The following is a 24,012-nucleotide window of genomic DNA, read 5'->3' as shown; positions in this document are numbered from 1 at the left end:
CCAGCTTTCACCCCCCCCCCCTCCCCACCATTACCAGAATCAGTCTGAAGAAGGATCCCGACCTGAAATGTTGCCTATCCATTCTCTTCACAGATGCTGCCCGGCCCGCTGAGTTATTCCAGCACTCTACACTTAACTAAATCAACTATTAAGCAAGTAATCCAATAAAGTTGATGTTTGTTCATGTGTACAGTGTCCCATGCGATCATTAAATAATAGGTAATGGATACTAACCTGGTTATTTTCAGATGGAAGACAATTCCCATACATAAAACAGCCACGCTTTGAAGCATGTCCATGCAAGTCCACGTAGTATGCAATCCCACTCTCATGAGGAGGAATGTGTTCAATGTTTTCTGAAGAGTCAGAAGAATCACTTGCTTTCTCGCTGATGGTACCTTCACCATTAGATGAATCGATTTTCCCATTGTGAGAGTCTGGATACTGATGCTTATTATTTTTGCTTTGTATTAATGCATCTAAGTGGTCATGGTCTTTGTAGGTAATGACGCTATCCATTTCACCATTTGTAACATTTTTCAAATTTTTGCTTTTCTCCAATTCTGATAACAAGACCTCAGAGGAAATTGAAGGGTTATTGATGGAATGGTTCAAGTCTTTTGTGCATAAAGGACCATTGGATAACACTGAAGAAAACATTCTCAATTCCCAGTTGTCTGAAGGCACACGATTGTTAACATGATGATAAAGGATGAGTGCACGTGCCGCATAAATTGAAGGGTGCAAATTGAAATCTGGATCCATGTACAACCGATTCAAATTTACACCTCTGGAATCAGTCCTGGTAAATACAAAGCATATCAGATGTAAACAAGAATTTGATGCTGTTAAATTGCTAACTCAAGTCTTTTCCAAATAAAGTACAGGATTAGCCAACATAATTACAGGAAGCGAGTATTGTAGTCAAGTATCAGCAGTTTAATATTTATAAGCTTACCGATAATGTCCCCTCACTACACCATCAGGATTCAACATGGGTATAAGTTTAAAGACAAACATTCGTCTCAACATTTGAGCACGAAGATCATCAGTTCGCAAAATAAACTCCAGAAAACCATTAAAAACAAAGCTTGAGGGAGTTTCACCAGGATGCACACGACTGCTGAGAAAAAATACCTAAAACAGAAGATACAGTCATTTTGCAATATTCGTCAATTCATTCAAATATGATCCGAATGGAAATAAGTTGAAGTATAACCAACTGTCTACAAATATAAAATAACACCAGAGCAGTGAGTATCTGATCACTTCTGTAAGTTTATAATGCTAATTATAAACATGTCAATCATTCACATTCAATGTACTGTACCTTTAGAGATTGGATATGAGAGATGTTTTATACCCAAAGTAAAGTGAGAGGAATCATAACTATTTTTCAATGAAAATCATTGTAAAATACAAAAAAAAATTTGAGTGGGAGAGGATATTTTAAAAAGCACTTGCCTAGACCCAATAATCTTTGTCTTCATACAAAGATTTCCCAGAGTGTTGCCCGCATAAATCAGATCAAATCAAGTGTTAAGACATGGAGTTCCTGAAATCTTAATCTCACTGGAAAAGTATGCATCTGCAAGTCTGTCAATCTCAGAATTATGATGCCTCAAGTATGATTAGCACTTGGCAAATATAACAAATGCAGGTAATTAGAAAATGGACAAGAAGGTAGAAAGCAGAGACTATAAATTTTCTTGTAGAAATAAGGAACTGCAGATGCTGGTGTACAAAAAAACCCAAAGTGCTGGAGTAACTCAGCAGGTCAGGCAGCACCCCTGGGAACATGCATAGATGACATTTTGCACTGGAGCCCTTCTTTAGACTGATTGCGGGCGGATGCAGAAGAGAAAAATTAGGGGGGGTTTGATAGGCAGTTAGGTGGACAAAGGACAGAGATGAAAAAAGGCACGAGACAAAAGGATTGAAGAATTGTGAAATCGGAGGAAGGAATGTAGGTGGAGAGGCAAGGCGAGAGGAAGGAAAGAAATAGGTGCGAGTCTACATGGAACACTTTTTGGGGGGGGGGGTGGAGAAAAGGGAATGGGGGGGGGGGGGGGGGGCTGACGAGGTTATCTAAACTTGGAAAATTCAATGTTTATACCGTTGGGTTATAAACTGCCCAGAGGTGCTGTTCCTTCAGTGTGTATGTGGCATCATGCATTAAAAAGGTTCAAGCTCTAATGTTTTGTGCAATTACTTAAATAATCTAGTGCCATAAAATTGATCCTATGACCACAATAATCCGGAGCCAATAAAAGGAGATGGCGCATCATATATTCATTTAAACGTTACCTGCTCTGAGGAAGTTTCAATAGAAACAAAACTCTCAGAGGGAAGGGGACTGTAAAGAGGTTAAGGGGAAATTTCACTGAGGAGTTCAAATCATTGAAGACAATAGGGCAAGCAGTACTATTTTCTCTGATTGAATAGGTTGCTGGATGGAAAGCAGTTTTCTAGGTCAGGGAGTTTTAGAAAATTGGTCACATCCATGATAAACTCAAACACATTAGTTGGCCCCAACAGCCTGTTGAAACATTTACACAATTCTTTACCTCAGTGAAACTTGATACCTTCCAGAGAGCAAAGAGATAAACTACATGAACATTAAAAAAAAATTGAGATTAAGTTCTCTCTCCATACTCAAAATGATCAGCTAAGTTAATGACTCTCTCTAATATATGGATCAGTAAATAAAATAAAATATTGCAACAAAAATTAATGTAATCGGTGCAGATTGCTAAATTTCTTGCAATTACTTGAGTTTTTTTATGTGGCAGAATATGAGCCAACAAAATCTTTATAAAATACGCTGTGAGCTTTTTTACCTGTTTTCGAGAGAACACATGTGGGCGAGAAATGGAATGGTCTGGAAAAAGTTTTACTAGTCTTGGTTCACATTCAACCATCATTCCATGACACGAAGAAATGGTGATGAGATCGATACATCGATTGTCCAGAGAATAACACAGAGGCTCACGGTGATAATAAATAGTATCAGCAGGGCTGAAAAATAAAAATGTTCTAATTACCAGTTGATTTCTTCACAAAAACAAGCCAATAAATTTATGTTAAAGCTACAAAGAACATCAAAAAGAGACAGGAAAGTAATATATGGTCTTTTAAAATTACTTTTCAAATTACAGAGATGACGATAAAGAGACGATTGGTGATAACTTAAGAAGAACTTCAAATTCTGGTCTGCAACTGATGGTGGCTTTCAAACTCTACACAACAACAGCGCATGAAATACCATTAATAGACACAAAATGCTGGAGTAACTCAGCAGGACAGGCAGCAAGCATCTCTGGATAGAAGGAATGGGTGATGTTTCGGGTCAAGACCCTCCTTCAAACTAAGTCAGGGGAGAGGGGGAGGCAGAGATAAGGTTCGGAGGGAAGAGGAGAACGTTTTCAAAGTATGCATACCTTGAGGAGATTTTGCAGTGAAGCAGACAAAATCAACTGATGACATGACAACAGATTACAAACTGGCACTTCACTTGTGACTAGTGAAATCATAGCTGATTTATTAAGTAAATGCTCCACATGCCTGTCCTTTCCTCCAAGATCACCTCCAATATATTTTAGGGTTAGGGTTAAAAAATATGTTTAGTTGCTTATGTTGGAATTTTAGGGCCTTTGAGGTGATTGTCAATGTATTCATCTTGTTTGTATTAGGAACTGCTTGTAACTCTTTATGAAATTCACAGTGTACAGATACATGACAAAAAGGAATTACGTGAATAATGTTTAGAGCAAGATAAAATCCAGTAAAGTCCGATTAAAGATAGTTCGAAGGTTTACAATAAGGTAGATAGTGGCTCAGGACTGCTCTCTAGATGTTGGCAGGATGGATCAGTTGCCCAACAACAGCTGAGAAGAAACAGTCCCTGAACCTGGACGTGTGTGTTTTCACACTTCTATACCTCTTATCTGATGGGAGAAGGGAGAAGAGGGAGTGACCGGGGTACGACTGATCCTTGATTATGCTGATGGGCGTTCCGAGGCAGCGAGTGGTATAAATGGAGTTAATGGAAAGGAGGTTGGTTTGTGTGATGGTCTGGGCTGCGTCCACAATTCTCTCCACTTCTTGCGGTCTTGGATGGAGCTGTTTTTTACGGTGCATCTGCAGAAGCTGGAGAGAGTTGCTAAGTGAACTTCCTAAGCCTTCTCAGGAAGTAGAGGCATTGGTGTGCTTTCGTGGCCATTGCTTCGATATAGCTAGTCCAGGCCAAGTTGTTGGTAATATTTACTCCTAGGAACTGACCATCATAACTTCAGCTTGGGGAGTTCTATATTGAATTGTTTAAATTGGTTCCAAAAACAACTGTTATAGTATAACATTCTTTCCACCAGTCTTCAAAAGTTAATGGAGCTAATTTATTTCCCTCTATTCGTATTAATGCAATATTCCTCAGACTTCTCCAGTTTTACATAAACCAGACTGAACCAGCTCATCTATTTATCCCACTTCAGCTAATCTAAATTTGTAATATATTTGTTACTTGGAATAATTTTACTTGATTTTGACACACCCAGTTAAAATAAAGGTCAACAAACTCTACATTGCTGAAAACCTTAATGCCCTGCAGCAACACGAAGAAAAAAGGATTTTAACTGTCAGCAGGATAATTGCTCACACTAAAATAGAGTAATAAGTTATAACAAACTTTTACAATACCAGAATATCGTAAAGTACTTCAAAGCTAATTTTTATTCTGAAATGTACAGTAGTTATATGGTAGTCTGGAATATATGCTAAAATTATTTGAGAGGAACTCTGCATATTGCTGATTTATAAACAAGAATGTTAATACTTAGCCGAGAACAAGGGTGGACAGGAATAAGAGCAGTAATAAGGAAACAACATGTAAATTCAGAGGGGAAAGAATAGAGTAAGGAGAGAATATTGATCCTGGTTTGACCTTCTGTCTTAAAGTTAACCAAGTCATTTTAAATTTAAGGCAGAAGCTACCAACAAATTGAAATCCAAGGCATGGCACTCTTTCCTGTACATCTTAGAAATAGTTTTTTGAGTTTTTATTTTAAATATATAACATTTGTTTTAACTGCTTGTTGATTTCGAGCTTGTACAGACACAGAGTTGGACATTGGAACTTTGATTTTGTTCTTCTCATTGCTTTGTAAATATTGATTGTAATGTCCAATTGTTTGATAATTTCGATTTTGTTAATATTAATGTCGTTAATGTCTTTACTTGTTCGGAATAAATAAATAAATAAATAAATAAATAAAATTCAACTTTGTGAAGGTTTCCCAGTTTCTAATGCATACTCGATGTTTGCACAGTCTTGCAGACAAGCCTGGACATGAACCGATAGAATGCAAGTTCATGACAATGAAAAGCAACAAATCCAAATGGTAATAATATATTTAATATTTAGCATGCAACAGAATTTTCCAACAGAACCATTTTATTTTCAAGGAAATTATTTGGAAGATTGATTGTGTAAATTGTCTGTTGAAATTCTAAGATTGCACAGTACCTGCTTAAAGTCAGCCGTTTACAATATTCAAACTTTTCATCCAGCTGCATCAGCATCTCCTGACATTCAGTGTACGTGAATGGAAAGCAAAATGCAAAGTAGGTAGTTGCTCCACGACATTCATGAAAGCGATGCATGAAGGTGAGAATAAACTGGTTTTCCACCATCTAAATTGAAAATAAATGGCAGGAAAAAGTAATAACAAACAATTCAAGCTAATACACACATCAAGCGGAAACAAGTTGTTGGAAGGAAATATTAGCTTAGACAATAGACAAAAGGTGCAGGAGCAGGCCATTTGGCTCTTCGAGCCAGCACCGCCATTCAATGTGGTCATGGCTGATCATCCCCAATCAGTACCCCGTTCCTGCCTTCTCCCCATATCCCCTGACTCCGCTATTTTTAAGAGCCCTATCAAGCTCTCTCTTGAAAGCATCCAGAGAACCTGCCTCCACCGCCCTCCGAGGCAGAGAATTCCACAGACTCACCACTCTCTGTGAGAAAAAGTATTTCCTCGTCTCCGTTCTAAATGGCCTACTCCTTATTCTTAAACTGTGGCCCCTGGTTCTGGACTCCCCCAACATCGGGAACATGTTTCCTGCCTCTAGTGTGTCCAAGCCCTTAACAATCTTATACGTTTCAATGAGATCCCCCTCATCCTTCTAAACTCCAGAGTGTACAAGCCCAGCTGCTCCATTCTCTCAGCATATGACAGTCCCGTCATCCCGGGAATTAACCTTATAAACCTACGCTGTACTCCCTCAATAGCAAGAATGTCCTTCCTCAAATTAGGGGACCAAAACTGCACACAATACTCCAGGTGTGATCTCACTAGGGCTCTGTACAACTGCAGAAGGACCTCTTTGCTCCTATATTCGATTCCTCTTGTTATAAAGGCATTCTTCACTGCCTGCTGTACCTGCATGCTTACTTTCATAGACTGATGTACAAGGACCCCCAGATCCCGTTGTACTTCCCCTTTCCCAACTTGACGGCATTTAGATAGTAATCTGCCTTCCTGTTTTTGCTACCAAAGTGGATAACTTCACATTTATCCGCATTAAACTTCATCTGCCATGCATCTGCCCACTCCCCAACCTGTCCAAGTCACCCTGCATTCTCTTAGCATCCTCCTCACAGTTCACACTGCCACCCAGCTTTGCTAATTTCCATTATATGTGATGAAATATCAGCATCATATGTAATCAATCATGGGCTAGCACTAACAAATTTAGCGACCCAGCTCATCCTTGCAGCTCTAGTCTTGGGTTTGTTTCAAAAATAAATGTTTTATATAAAATAATAAATCAACCAGACACAATTACTTCAGCAAAACACAGCGTTGAAGGAACAGGGGCTCAGGCAGCATTTGGGGAATTTCGGGGTGGGACTTTTTCGGACTGATTGGGGTGGGGTAGAAAAGATAAATCTAAAAAATTGATTTAATTAGAAAATGTTAATTCTTCTTGAAGAAATATATTTTTTAAATAGCTTTGAATTTCTGCTGAAATATTAACTTGGTTCCTTCTCACTGACATTGCCTGGCTTGCTGAATATCTCCAGGTTTTCCAACATTGCAATAAAGTGTTCCATTCATTCATCACCTTCTCATCAATTAAAATTAGAAGAGATGGCAATTGTGAATCATTCCTTCTAGCACTAAATTGTTGGACATCGGGCACAGTGGTGCAGCTGGTACAGCCACTGTTTCACAGCGCCAAGACCCGGGTTTAATTTTGAATTTTTTGAAGAGGTTACTCGGGAAATTGATGAGGGTAAAGCAGTGGATGTTGTATATATGGACTTCAGTAAGGCCTTTGACAAGGTTCCTCATGGAAGGTTGGTTAAGAAGGTTCAATGGTTGGGTATTAATGGTGGAGTAGCAAGATGGATTCAACAGTGGCTGAATGGGAGATGCCAGAGAGTAATGGTGGATGGTTGTTTGTCAGGTTGGAGGCCAGTGACTAGTGGGGTGCCACAGGGATCTGTGTTGGGTCCACTGTTGTTTGTCATGTACATCAATGATCTGGATGATGGTGTGGTAAATTGGATTAGTAAGTATGCAGATGATACTAAGATAGGTGGGGTTGTGGATAATGAAGTAGATTTTCAAAGTCTACAGAGAGATTTATGCCAGTTGGAAGAGTGGGCTGAAAGATGGCAAATGGAGTTTAATGCTGATAAGTGTGAGGTGCTACATCTTGGCAGGACAAATCAAAATAGGACGTACATGGTAAATGGTAGGGAATTGAAGAATGCAGGTGAACAGAGGGATCTGGGAATAACTGTGCACAGTTCCCTGAAAGTGGAATCTCATGTAGATAGGGTGGTAAAGAAAGCTTTTGGTGTGCTGGCCTTTATAAATCAGAGCATTGAGTATAGAAGTTGGGATGTAATGTTTAAATTGTACAAGGCATTGGTGAGGTCAATTCTGGAGTATGGTGTACAATTTTGGTCGCCTAATTATAGGAAGGATGTCAACAAAATAGAGAGAGTACAGAGGAGATTTACTAGAATGTTGCCTGGGTTTCAGCAACTAAGTTACAGAGAAAGGTTGAACAAGTTAGGGCTTTATTCTTTGGAGCGCAGAAGGTTAAGGGGGGACTTGATAGAGGTCTTTAAAATGATGAGAGGGATAGACAGAGTTGACGTGGATAAGCTTTTCCCACTGAGAGTAGGGAAGATTCAAACAAGGGGACATGACTTGAGAATTAAGGGACAGAAGTTTAGGGGTAACATGAGGGGGAACTTCTTTACTCAGAGAGTGGTAGCTGTGTGGAATGAGCTTCCAGTGAAGGTAGTGGAGGCAGGTTCGTTTTTATCATTTAAAAATAAATTGGATAGTTATATGGACGGGAAAGGAATGGAGGGTTATGGTCTGAGCGCAGGTATATGGGACTAGGGGAGAATACGTGTTCGGCACGGACTAGAAGGGTCGAGATGGCCTGTTTCCGTGCTGTAATTGTTGTATGGTTTAGTTATAGTTACCTAAAATTGGAGAATTCAGTGTTCATATCATTGGGTTGTAAGCAACCTAAGTGAGATATAAGGTGCTGTTCCCCCAGTTTACCTGTGGTCTCACTCTGGCAATAAAGGAGGCACAGGACAGAAAGGTCAGAATGGGAAATGGGAAGCGGAGTTAAAATGGTTAGCAACCGGGAGATCCAGTAGGCCTTGTCGAACCGAGTGCAATTGTTCGGCGAAAGGGTCCCAGAGGCTTTCCCCTGCAACCACAGGAGAACACCTGTCCCTATACCTTCTCCCTCACCACCATTCAGGGACCCTAGCAGTTCTTCTAGGTGAAACAGAAGTTCACATGCACCTTCTCTAATCCCATGCATCTGGTGTTCCTGATGTGGCCTCCTGTACGTCGTCGAGACCAAGCCCTTGTTTCGCCGAACACTTGCGTCAGTTCACCATGGCCTACTGGGTAGAATGAAGTTAATCTGAATGTTTCAAAGCCTAGCCAATTGATCAATTCTGCTGCATTAAATTTGGTCTCAAATTTACACACAACACTCATTCTTCCCTCCTCCTCCCCTTCCCTTTTTGCATACATTCCTTCCACCAATTTCACAATTTGCAACTCTTCAATCCCTTTGCCTCACACCTTCTGCCTTTTCATATCTGGCCTTTGTCCAAACATGCGCTAATAAACCTCAGGCCCCCTCACCTGTATCAACCCATAACCTGCTGTCACGGTTTGGCCTGCCGCTCTGCTCATCCAAATTTCTTCCCCTCTCACTCCTTCCTCCCCCCCCCCCCCCTCCCAGAGGGGTCCTGACCCAAAAAGTCACCTATCCATAATCTTTGGAGATGCTGCTCGACCCACTGAGTTACTCCAGCACTTTGTGTCAATGAATTCCTGCATTAATTTCTCTCCCATTCCTTCACTGCAATCTCTGGGACAAATGCTGGGCCACCTCCTGCTACTCAAAGATATACGATATCACAATGCATCAAGACCATCTCCTTTGATCTCCATAATATTGTCTATCCACTCCTGTGTCAGCTTTTCTGCTGCTGAAACCATGCATGGTCAACAGCTTGATAATTCTGAGGCACAATGGATGGCTTCAATCCATAAGCCTGAAATAATCCACAATCTTCACTGCATCCTAAAATGTAACTTCTCATGTGCTTGGTGGCATACATTTGGCAGGTTGAATAACGTAAAGTTTTAAAATTCTCATCCTCGATTTCAAATTTCACAAGATCACTACCCCACTTCTATATGCTTCACCAGCCTAGCAACTTCCAAATCTCTGCACTCCTCCCATTCTGGCATGTTCCACATTTCAATTTTAATTATTTCACTGCCGGCAGAGTGGTTGTAACGGTCAAGATCAAGGAACTGCTTTAATAAACTTGATCACAAACTCAAAAAATTTCAATGGTATCTGTTAAAACCTGGAATATTTTACAATTACAAAATATCGGTGGATTTTCAAATTTTATTTGGGCTGTAGAGAACAATCAATACAACAATTTTCTTTTAAATTTGAAAATTTCCAAAAATTACATGTTGCATCTATGGCAACATACTTGTCACCTGCTGTGCGTGTGTAACTCAAGTCATGGATGCAGTGAATGCAAGTTAGGAGACGAATTTCTGAATGCAAATAAATGCAGTTTGTGTGTTTTGAATTTCTTAGACATTGCCTTGTAACTGATAACTTTTATTTTAAGAACCACTATACAATAATCAAAATATGCTGATGAATTTCAAATTAGCAACAATAATTGATAAACATCTTTTAATGATACAAAACTATAACAAATGAGAAATTGCCCAGTCGTCACTCTCCACTGTGCAAGTGAATTCACATGTTCTCTGATTGCAGGATAGAAACACTTTTTGCATGTTAACTAGTTATTTCAAAAAACACATAGAATTAACCAATTTAAATTTAATCACAGTAGGTCTGTTCTGACATGAACACAAATGCATGCAAAATTGCTCACTTCCATACCTCATAAGTTGGTCTATCTCTTACACGTTCCCAACGGGGTCTTCCAGGCAGGGTCCTTACAAATGGTGCCATTCCTTGAGAGTATAATTTGCTTTGTTTATTCATATTCATAATATTGATTTTAATGACTTTACTTGGAATTCCTCCTTTCACACTGAAATAAAACCAGGACCTGAAGATAAGCAATACAAATGTGTGAGAATATATAAAACAACTTTCCAAGCTTTGACACATTTAAAAAAAGGTTAAAGTAGTAAATGTTTATGTAATACATCCCTTAAGTGTAAATGGTCCAATAAATGTTATAGTATAGATATCCTATCTGCAAACAGATAAGTTTGTGAAATTCTTTGGAAATGGCACTTTCATTCAGATAATTTGCTATCAACATGCTAGTCATCGGATACAATAATGGAGTTCCCGACTGATCAAAATAAATTCAAATATCCCATGAAGTTTAAAAGGTATCCATTTACTGAACTGAACTATAGCAGGTAAGTTAAACTTCTCTTTGAAGTGTGTTTAAAAAAATACATTAATATTTATAATTTTCTGAACCATTGAGGTGAGAGAAATGTATGCATGTTATAGAGAGTTAATTTTTTGAATAAGGGATTGTGACAATATACAGATAAGTAATAGAGGGTTAATTTCCAATTTATATATTAATAAAGCCAGTGAAGGCATGTGCTTGCTGGGCTTACTGACTACTTAATTAGCAGGTAGTCTTGAGGGTTTTAGAAAAACAAATGGAATGACAGATAAAAAGAAGTTGAGGAAGGATTCAGCATTCAAATCACTCCTGATGGACGCTGCCTCCTCTCCCTCTTTTGCTGCACAGCTCACCAAAACCTGGACATTTCTCTATGTTAACAACCTCAACAGTTTTCATTGATCAGTCAGTTTGTTATTATTACAATAAATCTCCAGGCTGGGACAAACTATGGCCAATCAAAGCAAGGGAGGCAGAAACTTCAACAGGCACAAAACCCCCTGCTTTCTCCATATTGCTGGTGCCAGGAACATCTGCAGATGGAGGAATAAATTACACCACGCTCAGTGAGAAGTGACTTTGGAAACCTGGTGATGAACCAACCTGTCTGACTGCCTGGGGCCAAGATGCAGACTTGGGGCTGCACCCCAAGCTGCCAATACGAGTACAAACCAATGCTGGGCACGGGCAGCTCTGACTCCACGTGTTGAATTGCTGTGCAGATTCTATTTCAAGATTCTCCTTCCAATGGATGCAAAGTAAGTTTATTTTTATATCCCCCCTTTATCTGGCTGCACAACACTTCCCAGCCTGCAGATTTCTCTGTGATGAAAAGCCGAATAGCCAACTAGACTGTTAAGCTTGTTGACATGAATAAATCCCAGGGTTGAGAACAACTGTGCAGCTAAACAATCCAAGGACAAAGGTACCTACCACATCTGTCAGTTATGGGCAGTCGGACAACACATGGAGCAGATGCTGACAGTTCCCAACAATGCCCAACACTCATCATGCTAGTAATGGCACATCCCCAAGACCCTCAGCCCAGCACTGAACAGTCACGCCACACCCCCAGGCCAGTATAACACTAGCCCTCATAGGTGGTCTCTCCTTAGGGCAATCCCAGCACAACAGCAGGAAGAGCAGCACTTCACTTCAATTCTCAGCACCCAGGTTCCGGGCACAGCAATGCTATCAGTAAAACTCTCTTTATATACCACAGTAAAACCCTTTTATCCTGGTTCAATTTACATTCTTGTTGCTGGGAAAGCACCCTGCTTGCAAAGCAAGGCACCATTTATTAAAACCAACGGCATTTTTATATATACTATTTACAATTTAACCCACGTGTAATAACATGCAAAACGTAATAATGCATGTATTTAAAATAATGTTATCTAGCTGCACTGCTGGTTTATCCTGCAACATAATATTTCATCCAAACCTCCTGGTAAATTGAACTATTTGGAAATCTGGAGACAAAAAAAGAAACACAATTTTAATCTGGTGAGAGGGAAAACATATAGAATTACCTGTTACTATTTTCAAACTCAGTCCCTGCACAATCTGGCTTGGTCCACACATTAAATTCGCAATCTGGAGTCGGTATCGTATTCCCAAAATTACCAGAGGTGCCATTACTGCTGGGAGCTGAATCCTCTGTTACTTCAGGATGTTCCACCTTTTCAACTTGAGCAATATTTCCAGAATCAAACATTGAACTGAAAAGCAAGCCGCCACATCGAATTTCCATTTTTGTGGCACGAGATAACTTTTCAAGACATATGACATTCTTTCATGTATTGCCAAGAGGAGAGCTGTGCCTTGAAGATCTACATGGAGAAAGAAAACAACTATTATTAACTGAATAGTTAAATTAAAACTAAAGAAATTAGAACAAATTAAATAAAATATCTATATTTTTCAGAATCAAAATCTGACTGATCTTTGAGACCAGAAATTTAAATTTCTCTCTGTATTCATCGATTCATTGGCATAGTGGCAAGTCTGACCAGAAATCGTTGCTACAGAATGGAGTACACACAGGTTAACCCTGAAAATCGCGGGTGGGGGTGGGGGGGGCTGTGTTCGCGGGCAGGCGGGGGATGTGTTCGCGGGCAGGCGGGGGATGTGTTCGCGGGCGGGCAGGGGCTGTGTTCGTGGGCGGGCAGGGGCTGTGTTCGCGGCCAAGCGGGGGCTGTGTTCCGCGGGCGGCGGCGACCACCACGACGAGCCAGGGGCCGCTAAGTGCAGCCGGTGCCGGGAGCCGCTGAGTGCGACAGGAACCGGGAACGGGAGCCGCTGAGTGAGTCCGGAACCGGGTCCTGGCGCCGGTGAGTGCGGCCGGAGCCGGGAGCCGCTGAGCCCACACACCCCCTCCCCCCCTACCACACACACCCGTCCCCCCTCTCACATTCACCCCCTCGCCTACCCCCACAACCCCCCCACACACCCCCCTCCCCACCACATGCCTCCCTCCCACACACCCATCCCCTCCCCCCCACACCCCCCTGGGCCAGAGTGGATGGGGGGGGAGGGGGGGGGTGTAGTGAGTGTGTGGGGGGGAAGGGCAAGGGGCAGAGTGGGGGGGGGGTCAGGGCGTCACAACGGGAACCCATCAGCTGCGCCTGTGCAATTGGGGGCTATGCGTGAGTGGTGGAATATTGTGTTGGGGGACCAGGCCTCCAGTGGGATAATGGGACCCAATGGGTCCCACTTACTCTAGTTAATTTATTGTATTTCTCATTATTATATATTTATCTATGTTTTATGGTATTTACACACCTGGTATGCTGTAGCAAGTAAGAATGTCATTGTTCGTTTTCAGTATGTATGTCAATAAAAAACTCGACTTAAACATGTGCCATTTAAAATACTCAACACATTATATTGGAGCAGTGGTTCTTAACCTGGGGGGCGTGACCCCCATGCGGGTTGTTTGGGGTTTTTCCGGGGGTCATGAAGGGGTTGTAAATAACATCAATTTGTCGAGCCCATTTTTAAGAACCTAACAAAGGTACATACCACACACAGTATTTTGTTTGCGTATTCGCGTACGTATACACAGGGCCTATGTGAGATGGGGTGCAGGGGGTACCCGGGCCCAGAGTCCAAAAGGGGGCCCGGGAGTCGAAGGAGAGGGGGCAGTAATTTCATGTATGGGTCTTCTACTGATGGGTCTTCCCTGTTGTAGGGGGGGGGGAGTGACACTTGGACCCAGCAGTCATCACTACTGATGGGTCTACCTTGGGGGGGGGGGGGGGGGGGGGGCACTAGGACCCAGCAATGTCGTCACTAGTGATGGATCTTACCTGCACGGGGGGCGGGGCACTGGGACCCAGCAGAGTCATCATTACTGATGGATCTACCCTGTAAGGGGGCGGGGGGGGGGAGCACTAGGACCCAGCAGAGTCAGACCACGTGCTGTCTGCATGGTGGAAGTTGTGGGCCTCGTGCTGCGCCTGGAACTCCGGTGAGGTGACGGCTCTGGCCCGCTGGTGGCAGGTGGAGAGGTGAGGGTTGGCGGAGGCCCATGGGGGGCTGGAGTAGAGATATGGGCAGCACTGTCGGTGGCTTTCTGAAGACAGTGAAGGTCGGCGACAGCAGCTGCGGTGACTCCGCCCGGGGAGGCGGTGAGAGTCGGCAGCTGCGGCTGTTTCAGTGGTCCGGGCCTGGGTTTGGGTGTGTGTGTGTGGGTGAATGGGTGTGTGTGTGTGGGTGAATGGGTGTGTGTGTGGGTGAATGGGTGTGTGTGTGTGGGTGCGTGTGTGTGAGTAGGTGTGTGTGTGGGTAGGTGTGGGTGAATGTGTGTGAGTGTGGGGGTGCGTGTGTGTGGGTGCGTGTGTGTGGGTGAATGGGTGTTTGTGTGGGAGGGTGTTAGTGTGTGTGGGTGAGTGAGTGAGTGAGTGTGTGTGTGTGAGTGGGCGTGTGCGAGTGGGTGTGTGCGAGTGAGTGGGTGGGAGGGTGTGAGTGGGGTGCGTGTGTGAGTGCGTGTGTGTGTGTCTGAGTGAGTGTCTGAGTGAGTATGTGTGTGTCTGAGTGAGTATGTGTGTGTGTGTGTGTGTGTGTGTGTGTGTGTGTGTGTGTTAGTGGGAGGGTGAATTTTGTAAAGGCAGTTAAAACCATTGATCTGTTGAACGTTAACAGAGTATAGACTTGGTGACCTGTTTCCAAATGTTTGCGTTAGCTTAAGAATACTTTTAACAATTCCAGCAACATAGCTTCTGCAGAGAGGTCATTTAGCAAACTTAAGCTGATTAAGAATTATTTAAGGTCTACAATGTCTCAGGAACGTCTTGTAGATTTGGCCAGGCTAAGTATTCAAAGTCAATTTTATTCGTCACATGCACCCGAAGGTGCAGTGAAATGAATTTGCCAGCAGCGATGCACTTAAAAAGAACACACAATACACAATAAAATTTAACACAAACATCCACCATAGCATTCTTCACTGTGGTGGAAGGCAACAAGGTTCAGCCAATCCTCCTCCTTTAAAAAGCCAGTGAAGAGCTCCTTCGTGAAGATGCGCAGCTCAAGAGTGATTTCATGGAACAAGAGCTCACCACGTTTTGGCTGAAAGTGAAGGACTGTCCTGTTCTTTCTGATATTGCCCTGACCCTATTGGTCCAGTCCCCCTCAACTTATTGGATTCTCAACCATGGTAACTCTGAAAACGAAGGTACGCAAGAGGCTTGTGATCGACGCTGACATGAGGTGCTGCCTGTCGAGCATTCGTCCTTGTTTTGATTGCCCGATGGCTACGAAGCAATTTCAGCCATCCCATTGACTGAGCATTGGCAGACATGTTTTAATAAATCAATCTGTTTCTTTTCAATTTTTGTTTTGGGGGTTGCGCGTACTGACCAAGAATGTCTGAAGGGGTCGTAGGGCCAAAAAGGTTAAGAAACTCTGTATTGGAGTAATATAGAACAATCGAGCCATAACGTTTAAGACCCTTGTTCTCATCTGTGGCGCTTTTAAACCCCACCATTGCTATTTGTCTAATTTAAATGGATCCCTAAATTACTGTCAGAAAATCAAGGTTTGAGTATTGAGGTGGCAAAAACGTCTGATGATTACTGTATGTGCTGTATCTGACAGCTGATGGGGTGAAAGGTGAGGACTAGGGGGACTCTGTTCCTGTTGCGACCAGCGGGAGGGGGAGAATCAACAGAGCAGCGGGATACCGTGCCAACTCCTGCACCCATGCAGAACTCACAGACTTCCATTAACTTCACTATCAAATTCCATCCATCACTCAAATTTCACTTGGACCATCTCCAACATCTCCTTTCCATTTCTTGATCTCACTGTCTTCACCACCATTCACCCCATCAGTCGTCGCATACAGCAGGTCATCCATCGATATTTTGCCACCTCCAATGGAATCCCACGACTAGAAACATCTTCACATCTTCCCATTTCCACAGAGACCGTTCCCCTCAAAACTCCCTGGTTAGTTCATCACTTCCCACTGAAACCACCCCCTCCCCAGGTACTTTCCACTGCAACCGCAGGAGCTGCAACACCTGTCCCTATACCACCTCCCTCGACTGTCGAGGGACACCAACAGTCCTTTCAGGTGAGGCAGAGGTTCACTTGCATCTCCTCTAACCTCATCTGCTGTATCCGCTGTTCCAGGTGTGGACTCCTATATATCGGCGAGACCAAGTACAGGCTTGGCGATTGTTTCGCTGAACACCTCCGCTCAGTCTGCCTAGGCCTACACGATCTCCTGGTTGCTAAACACTTTAACTCCCCCTCCCTTACTGACCTTTCTGCTTTGGACCTCCTCCACTGTCAGTGAGGCCCAACGCAAATTGGGGGAACAGCACCTCATATTTCACTTGGGCAGCTTACAGCTCAGCGGATTTCTCTAACTTCAATTAACTTGCTTTCCCCCTTTCTCTTTCCCTCCCTCACCCTATTCTCCAACTAGGTTCACTGTCCTTCTGATTAATTTTACTGATTGTATGCCTTCTTATCACCTTCCCCTCGGGTAACAATGGCCCATTCTACATTTCCTTATCATCATCTGCTTTGATCTGTCATTGTTACACCTCACCCTTCCATATAGACAACAGACAATAGATGCAGTAGGCCATTCGGCCAATGTAATCATGGCTGATCATCCCCAATCAGTACCCCGTTCCTGCCTGCTCCCCATATCCCCTGACTCAGCTATCTTTAAGAGCCCTATCCAGCTCTCCCTTGAAAGCATCCAGAGAACCTGCCTCCACCGCCCTGAGGCAGAGAATTCCACACACTCACGACTCTCTGTGAGAAAAAGTGTTTCCTCGTATCCGTTCTAAATGGCTTACCCCTCATTCTTAAACTGTGGCCCCAGGTTCTGGACTCCCCCAACATCGGGGACATGTTTCCTGCCTCCAGCATGACCAAGCCCTTAACAATCTTATATGTTTCAATGAGATACCCTCTCATCCTTCTAAACTCCAGAGTGTACAAGCCCAGCTGCTCCATTCTCTCAGCATATGACAGTCCCGCCATCCCGGGAATTAACCTTGTAAACCTACGCTGCACTCTCTCAATAGCAAGAATGTCCTTCCTCAACTTAGGGGACCAAAACTGCATAAAATACTCCAGGTGTGGTCTCACTAGGGCTCTGTACAACTGCAGAAGGACCTCTTTGTTCCTATACTCGACTCCTCGTGTTATAAAGGCCAACATGTCATTCGCTTTCTTCACTGCCTGCTGTACCTGCATGTTTATTTTCATAGATTGATGAACAAGGATACCCAGATCCAGCTGTACTTCCCCTTTTCCCAATGTGACACCATTTAGATAGTAATCTGCCTTCCTGTTTTTGCCACCAAAGTGGATGACCTCACATTTCTCCACATAAAACGGCATCTGCCATGCATCCGCCCACTCACCCAACCTGTCCAAGTCACCCTGCATTCTCATAGCATCCTCTTCACAGTTCACACTGCCACCTAGCTTTGTGTCATCTGCAAATTTGCTAATGTTACTTTGATTCCCTTCAACCAAATCATTGATGTATATTGTAAATAGCTGCGGTCCCAGCACCGAGCCTTGTGGTACCCCACTAGTCACTGCCTGCCATTCTGAAAGGGACCCGTTAATCCCCACTGTTTCCTGTCTGCCAACCAATTTTCTATCCATGTCAGCACTCCACCCCCAATACCATGTGCCCTAATTTTGCCCACTAATCTCCTATGTGGGACCTTATCAAATGCTTTCTGAAAGTCCAGGTACACTACATCCACTGGCTCTCCCTTGTCCATTTTCCTAGTTACATCTTCAAAAAATTCCGGAAGATTAGTCAAGCATGATTTCCCCTTCGTATATCCATGCTGACTCGGACCAATCCTGTTACTGCTAACCAAATGTGCACCTATTTCATCTTTTATTATTGACTCCAGCATCTTTCCACCACCGATGTCAGGCTAACTGGTCGGTCTATAATTCCCTGTTTTGTCTCTCCCGCCTTTCTTAAAAAGTGGGATAACATAAGCTACCCTCCAATCCACAGGAACTGATCCTGAGTCTATGGAACATTGGAAAATTATCACCAATGCATCCACGATTTCTAGAGCCACTTCCTTAAGTACCCTGGGACCATCAGGCCCTGGGGATTTATCAGCCTTCAGTCCCATCAGTCTACCCAACACCATTTCCTGCCCAATGAGGATTTCCTTCAGTTCCTTTGTTACCCCAGATCCTCTGGCCACTATCATATCTGGAAGATTGTTTGTGTCCTCCTTTGTGAAGACAGATCCAAAGTACCTGTTCAACTCATCTGCCATTTCCTTGTTCCCCATAATAAATTCACATCTTCAAGGGTCCAACTTTGGTCTTAACTATATTTTTTTCTCTTCACATACCTAAAGAAGCTCCAGACTCCCTCTCCCCCGACTCTCAGTCTGAAGGGCCTCGACCCGAAACGTCACCCATTCCTTCGCTCCAGAGATGCAGCCTGTCCCGCCGAGTTACTCATGCATTTTGTGTCTCTCTTTCGCGGCCAGATCTCCCACAATTCAAAGCGAGGGAGAAAGTGTCCAGCGCCGACCAGTTGTCGTGGCAGTGCACATGCGCAGGGCGGCCGATGGTGTGCTGGCCGTGGCAGTGCGCATGTGAGAGGAGGATGTGCTGGCCGTAGCAGTGCGCATGTGCAAGGCGGCTTGCCGTGCCGGCGGATGAGGAGCGAGCAGAGAGCGGAGACCCGGATACGGGTGGTGGGCGAAGACGGAGATTGACAGACAGAGAGAACAGAAAATCTGCCAGTGGTGCTACAGTCTCAGCCATCCAACAAGCATGAATCGCTTGCTCCAAAGTCAGTTCAGCGTTCCGCAGCAGTTCGGCTCGTAGCTTGCGGTCGCTCATTCCTCCCACAATTTTATCACAAACTAGCTCATTTGTCAACTTACCAAATCTGCATCGAGAGCTGATACGTCTCAAGTCGCTGATGAATCGTTCCACAAGCTCGTCAGCCTGTTGCATTCGAGCAAAAAATCTTGTTCTCTCGAGGATTCTGATAGACGGCAGGTCACACAGTCCTCTAAACTTCCTCAGCAAAACTATCGAGTTGTCAATAGATTCAGCCGGGACCACTACCAGATCATTCCCGTCTAGTTGAGCTGGTGCAAATTCAAACAAGTCAACGCTGTTGGGTATTTGGGTGCTTTGAACAGGCTTGAAATAAGGCTCGGACACGGGAGTAATCATACAAGCTTCTTTACTGCAGGACGTCACCTTGAGTCTCCCCATGCACATGCGTACTTGCACAAGACATCACAAAACATCACTAGACACTAATTACATATGCTAATTATCACATACCTAACAAACGCGGATCATAGCTTCCGGACCCGCTAAATTCAACAGTAGAAAGGCTTTCAGATCGTCGGGATATTTTCGGTGAACGATGCGGATATAATGCGAGTAGTCCTTCTCAAACATTCGCCATCGCTCGGCGATATCAGAATCAAACACAAGCGGGCTAGGCTTTCGACAAGAGTTAGCAATGTCCTCAAATCACAACCAAAACTCACAAATAAAAACTGGTAAACAAAATAAATCGTGGTAAACAGAGCGGGGTAGACCCGATTTTCTGACAGTATGTAAAGATTTCAACCTCACACAGGTTGAAACACAAGCATCTTTATTGTTTAGGTCATTAACTACTACGCAGGTCATCACACATTCACACTGCTCCTCGTACTGGTAGACAGTGGGAGGATCTTACACAATGAATGTTATAATTAGGCGGGGTTATAATTACTAAGCATTCTAATTGGCTAACATGCTATAGCCAATCTACACCGTCCTTTTTCTTCAGAAATGCTGCCTGATCTGCTGAATTAATCCTGCATGTTGTGTCTATTTTGCGTATAAACCAGCATTTGCAGTTCCTTTCTACACAATATGTTTTCTATGTCCTCTTTGGTCAACAAATTTGCATTTTAATTAATTCCTTCACTTTCTGTGCTCTCTGCCGTATTTAAATCTTGGTGTCTAACATTAACTTCCCTTTTTGCCTTATCTTATCCTCCACGTCCTTATTATCAGGGGATGGTGAACTCAGCGTTTCTTGTTGTTAGAATAGGCTGTCTGGCTTCAAGTCGAACAATCCCAACTAGCACAAGAAATCTGTATACAACCATCGACAAAGAGAACTCCAGACCAAGATAGAGTCCCAGAATAACCACATGGACACTCATCAATTGTGGCAAGTTATGCATGCTATAACAGGCTACAATGTGAAGTCAGGCGGTATCACTGGCAATTTTGCATACCTCCTCAACGAGCTTAATGCATTCTATGCTCATTATGAACAGAAAGGTAGTGAAATTATGGCACCTGCCTCAAGTCCTGGGTCCCGTTCTCAGAACCTGCTTGGAACAGCGGGCAGGATATTCAGGGACACATTTAACATCTCCTGTCACCCAATGCCAAAGAAAAGCATGCCTTAACAACTACTGTCTGGTGGCTCTGACATCTACAATCATGAAGTACCTCACAAGGCTGGTCATGGAGCAGATGAACTCCAGTCTCCCGGACCACTGCAATTTGCCTACCACTATAACAGGTTCACGACAACAAATGTCATCTCCCTGGCCCTACACTCATTCCTGGAATATCTGGATAACAAGGACTCCTACATTAGACTCATATTTATTGACTATAGCTCTGTTTCCACACCAGAATGCCAACTAATCTCCAAACTTCTGGACCTTGGACGCAGCAAACTGGAACTCAACTTCCTGACTCACAGTTAATAATTAGCAAGAATGAATGACAAAACATCCCCTACAATAATTCTTCTCAACCCCTGTGCCCTACAAGGATGTGATCTCAGCCCCTTATTATTATCCCTGTATACTCCAAAGCCAAAGTCTGCAATAACTCTGTTTGCATGTTTGAACATTATACCAATGTGATGAGCCAGATCTCAAACAATGACAAGACAGAGTACAGGAAGTAGAGAGCTTAGTAACATGGTGTTCAGACAACAATCCCTCTCTTAATCGCTGCAAAATGAAGGATCAAACCATCGACTGCAGGAAATGGAAAGGAGTATACGACTCAGTCAGCATCAATAGACAATAGGCGGGAGTAGGCCATTCGGCCCTTTGAGCCAGCACCGCCATTCAATGTGATCATGGCTGATCATCCCCAATGAGTACCCCGTTCCTACCTTCTCCCCATATCCCTTGACTCCGCTATTTTTAAGAGCTCCATCTAGCTCTCTCTTAAATGCATCCAGAGAACCCGCCTCCACCGCCCTCTGAGGCAGAGAATTCCACAGACTCAACACTCTCTGTGAGAAAAAGTGTTCCCTGTCTCCGTTCTAAATGGCTTACTCCTTATTCTTAAACTGTGGCCCCTGGTTCTGGACTCCCCCAACATCGGGAACATGTTTCCTGCCTCTAGCATGTCCAAACCCTTAACAATCTTATATGTTTCAATGAGATTCCCTCTCATCCTTCTAAACTCCAGAGTGTACAAGCCCAGCTGCTCCATTCTCTCAGCATATGACAATCCCGCCATCCTGGGAATTAACCTTGTAAACATACGCTGCACTCCCTCAATAGCAAGAATGTCCTTCCTCAAATTAATGGACCAAAACTGTACACAATACTCCAGGTGTGGTCTCACTAGGGCTCTGTACAACTGCAGAAGGACCTCTTTGCTCCTATATACGATTCCTCTTGTTACAAAGGCCAACATGCCATTCGCTTTCTTCACTGCCTGCTGTACCTGCATGCTTACTTTCATAGACTGATGTACAAGGATCCCCAGATCCCGTTGTACTTCCCCGTTTCCCAACTTGACACCATTTAGATAGTAATCTGCCTTCCTGGTTTTGCTACCAAAGTGGATAACCTCACATTTATCCGCATTAAACTTCATCTGCCATGCATATGCCCACTCCCCCAACCCGTCCAAGTCACCCTGCACTCTCATAGCATCCTCCTCACAGTTCACACTGCCACCCAGCTTTGTGTCATCTGCAAATTTGCTAATGTTACTTTGAATCCCTTCATCCAAATCATTGATGTATATTGTAAATAGAGCTGTGGTCCCAGCACCGAGCCTTGCGGTACCCCACTAGTCACTGCCTGCCATTCTGAAAGGGACCCGTTAATCCCTTCTCTTCGTTTCCTGCCTGCCAACCACTTTTCTATCCATGTCAGCACTCTACCCCCAATACCATGTGCCCTAATTTTGCCCACTAATCTCCTATGTGGGACCTTATCAAATGCTTTCTGAAAGTCCAGGTACACTACATTCACTGGCTCTCCCTTGTCCATTTTCCTAGTTACATCTTCAAAAAATTTCAGAAGATTAGTCAAGCATGATTTCCCCTTCGTAAATCCATACTGACTCGGACCGATCCTGTTACGGCTATCCAAATGTTTGGCTATCTCATCTTTTATAATTGACCAGCATCTTCCCCACCACCGATGTCAGGCTAACTGGTCAATAATTCCGTTTTCTCTCTCCCGTCTTTCTTAAAAAGTGGGATAACATTAGCTACCCTCCAATCCACAGGAACTGATCCTGAGTCTATAGAACATTGGAAAATTATCAGCAATGCATCCACGATTTCTAGAGCCACTTCCTTAAGTACCCTGGGATGCAGACCATCAGGCCCAGGGGATTTATCAGCCTTCAGTCCCATCAGTCTATCCAACACCATTTCCTGCCTAATGTGGATTTCCTTCCGTTCCTCCGTCACCACAAATCCTCTGGCCACTACTATATCAGGAAGATTCTTTGTGTCCTCCTTAGTGAAGACAGATCCAAAGTACCTGTTCAGTGATCAATGATACAACAGTGGAGGTCCATAGCTTTCATGAATGTTTCGCTGAACACCTCCGCTCAAGTCCGCCTTAACCTACCAGATCTCCCGGTTGCTCAGCACTTTAACTCCCCCTCCCATTCCCAATCTGACCTCTCTGCCCTGGGCCTCCTCCATTGTCGGAGTGTGGCCCACCGCACATTGGAGGAACAGCACCTCATATTTCGCTTGGGTAGCTTACACCCCAGCGGTATGAACAGTGACTTCTCTAACTTCAAATAGCCCTTGCTTTCCCTCTCTATTCACACCCTCCCCAGTTCTCCCACCAGTCTTACTGTCTCCGACTACATTCTCAGAACCGCTGACATCATTCTGAAGGGTCTCGACCCAAAACGTCACCATTCCTTCTCTCCAGAGATGCTGCCTGCCCACTGAGTTACTCCAGCATTTTGTATCTAACTGCATTGTTTTAAGTTAATTGGCCACTGTAAATTGTCCTTAGTCTAAGGGTGAAAAAGTGGGACAACATAGAACTAGAGTAAACGGGTAATCAATGATCAGTGTGAACACAGTGGGCTGAAGGGCTTAGTGATTCTGGGAATCACTAACAATGAGCCAGCAAGATATGACCCATCAAAACTTAGTCGTGAATTTAAGAACATTGCTTTAAGTTAATCTCCAAGTTAATAAAGGCATCACAAAATACATTTCAACAGATAAATAACGGTAATTTGTTTTT

The 24,012-nt window shown here is 43.5% G+C and overlaps 1 protein-coding gene across 5 annotated transcripts in view; it reads right to left on the bottom strand.

The window, feature by feature from the left end:
• The window catches only part of agbl5 (AGBL carboxypeptidase 5), an 80,122-nt gene that overhangs the window by 55,189 nt on the left and 921 nt on the right, over positions 1 to 24,012 (bottom strand). For all 5 annotated transcript variants that reach the window (XM_033021471.1, XM_033021472.1, XM_033021474.1 and 2 more), the window contains exons 2-7: positions 12,520 to 12,819; positions 10,495 to 10,666; positions 5,522 to 5,688; positions 2,841 to 3,018; positions 959 to 1,137; positions 235 to 802 (exon numbers count right to left, since the gene is read on the bottom strand). In XM_033021471.1, coding sequence (XP_032877362.1) covers positions 235 to 802; positions 959 to 1,137; positions 2,841 to 3,018; positions 5,522 to 5,688; positions 10,495 to 10,666; positions 12,520 to 12,740 — 1,485 coding nt within the window. In that variant the 5' untranslated portion in view covers positions 12,741 to 12,819. The remainder of the gene's footprint in view (positions 1 to 234; positions 803 to 958; positions 1,138 to 2,840; positions 3,019 to 5,521; positions 5,689 to 10,494; positions 10,667 to 12,519; positions 12,820 to 24,012) is intronic.

This window comes from Amblyraja radiata, chromosome 5, assembly GCF_010909765.2.
Source record: "Amblyraja radiata isolate CabotCenter1 chromosome 5, sAmbRad1.1.pri, whole genome shotgun sequence".
Lineage (NCBI taxonomy): Eukaryota > Metazoa > Chordata > Chondrichthyes > Rajiformes > Rajidae > Amblyraja > Amblyraja radiata.
This window is presented reverse-complemented; position numbering and strand designations above follow the sequence as displayed.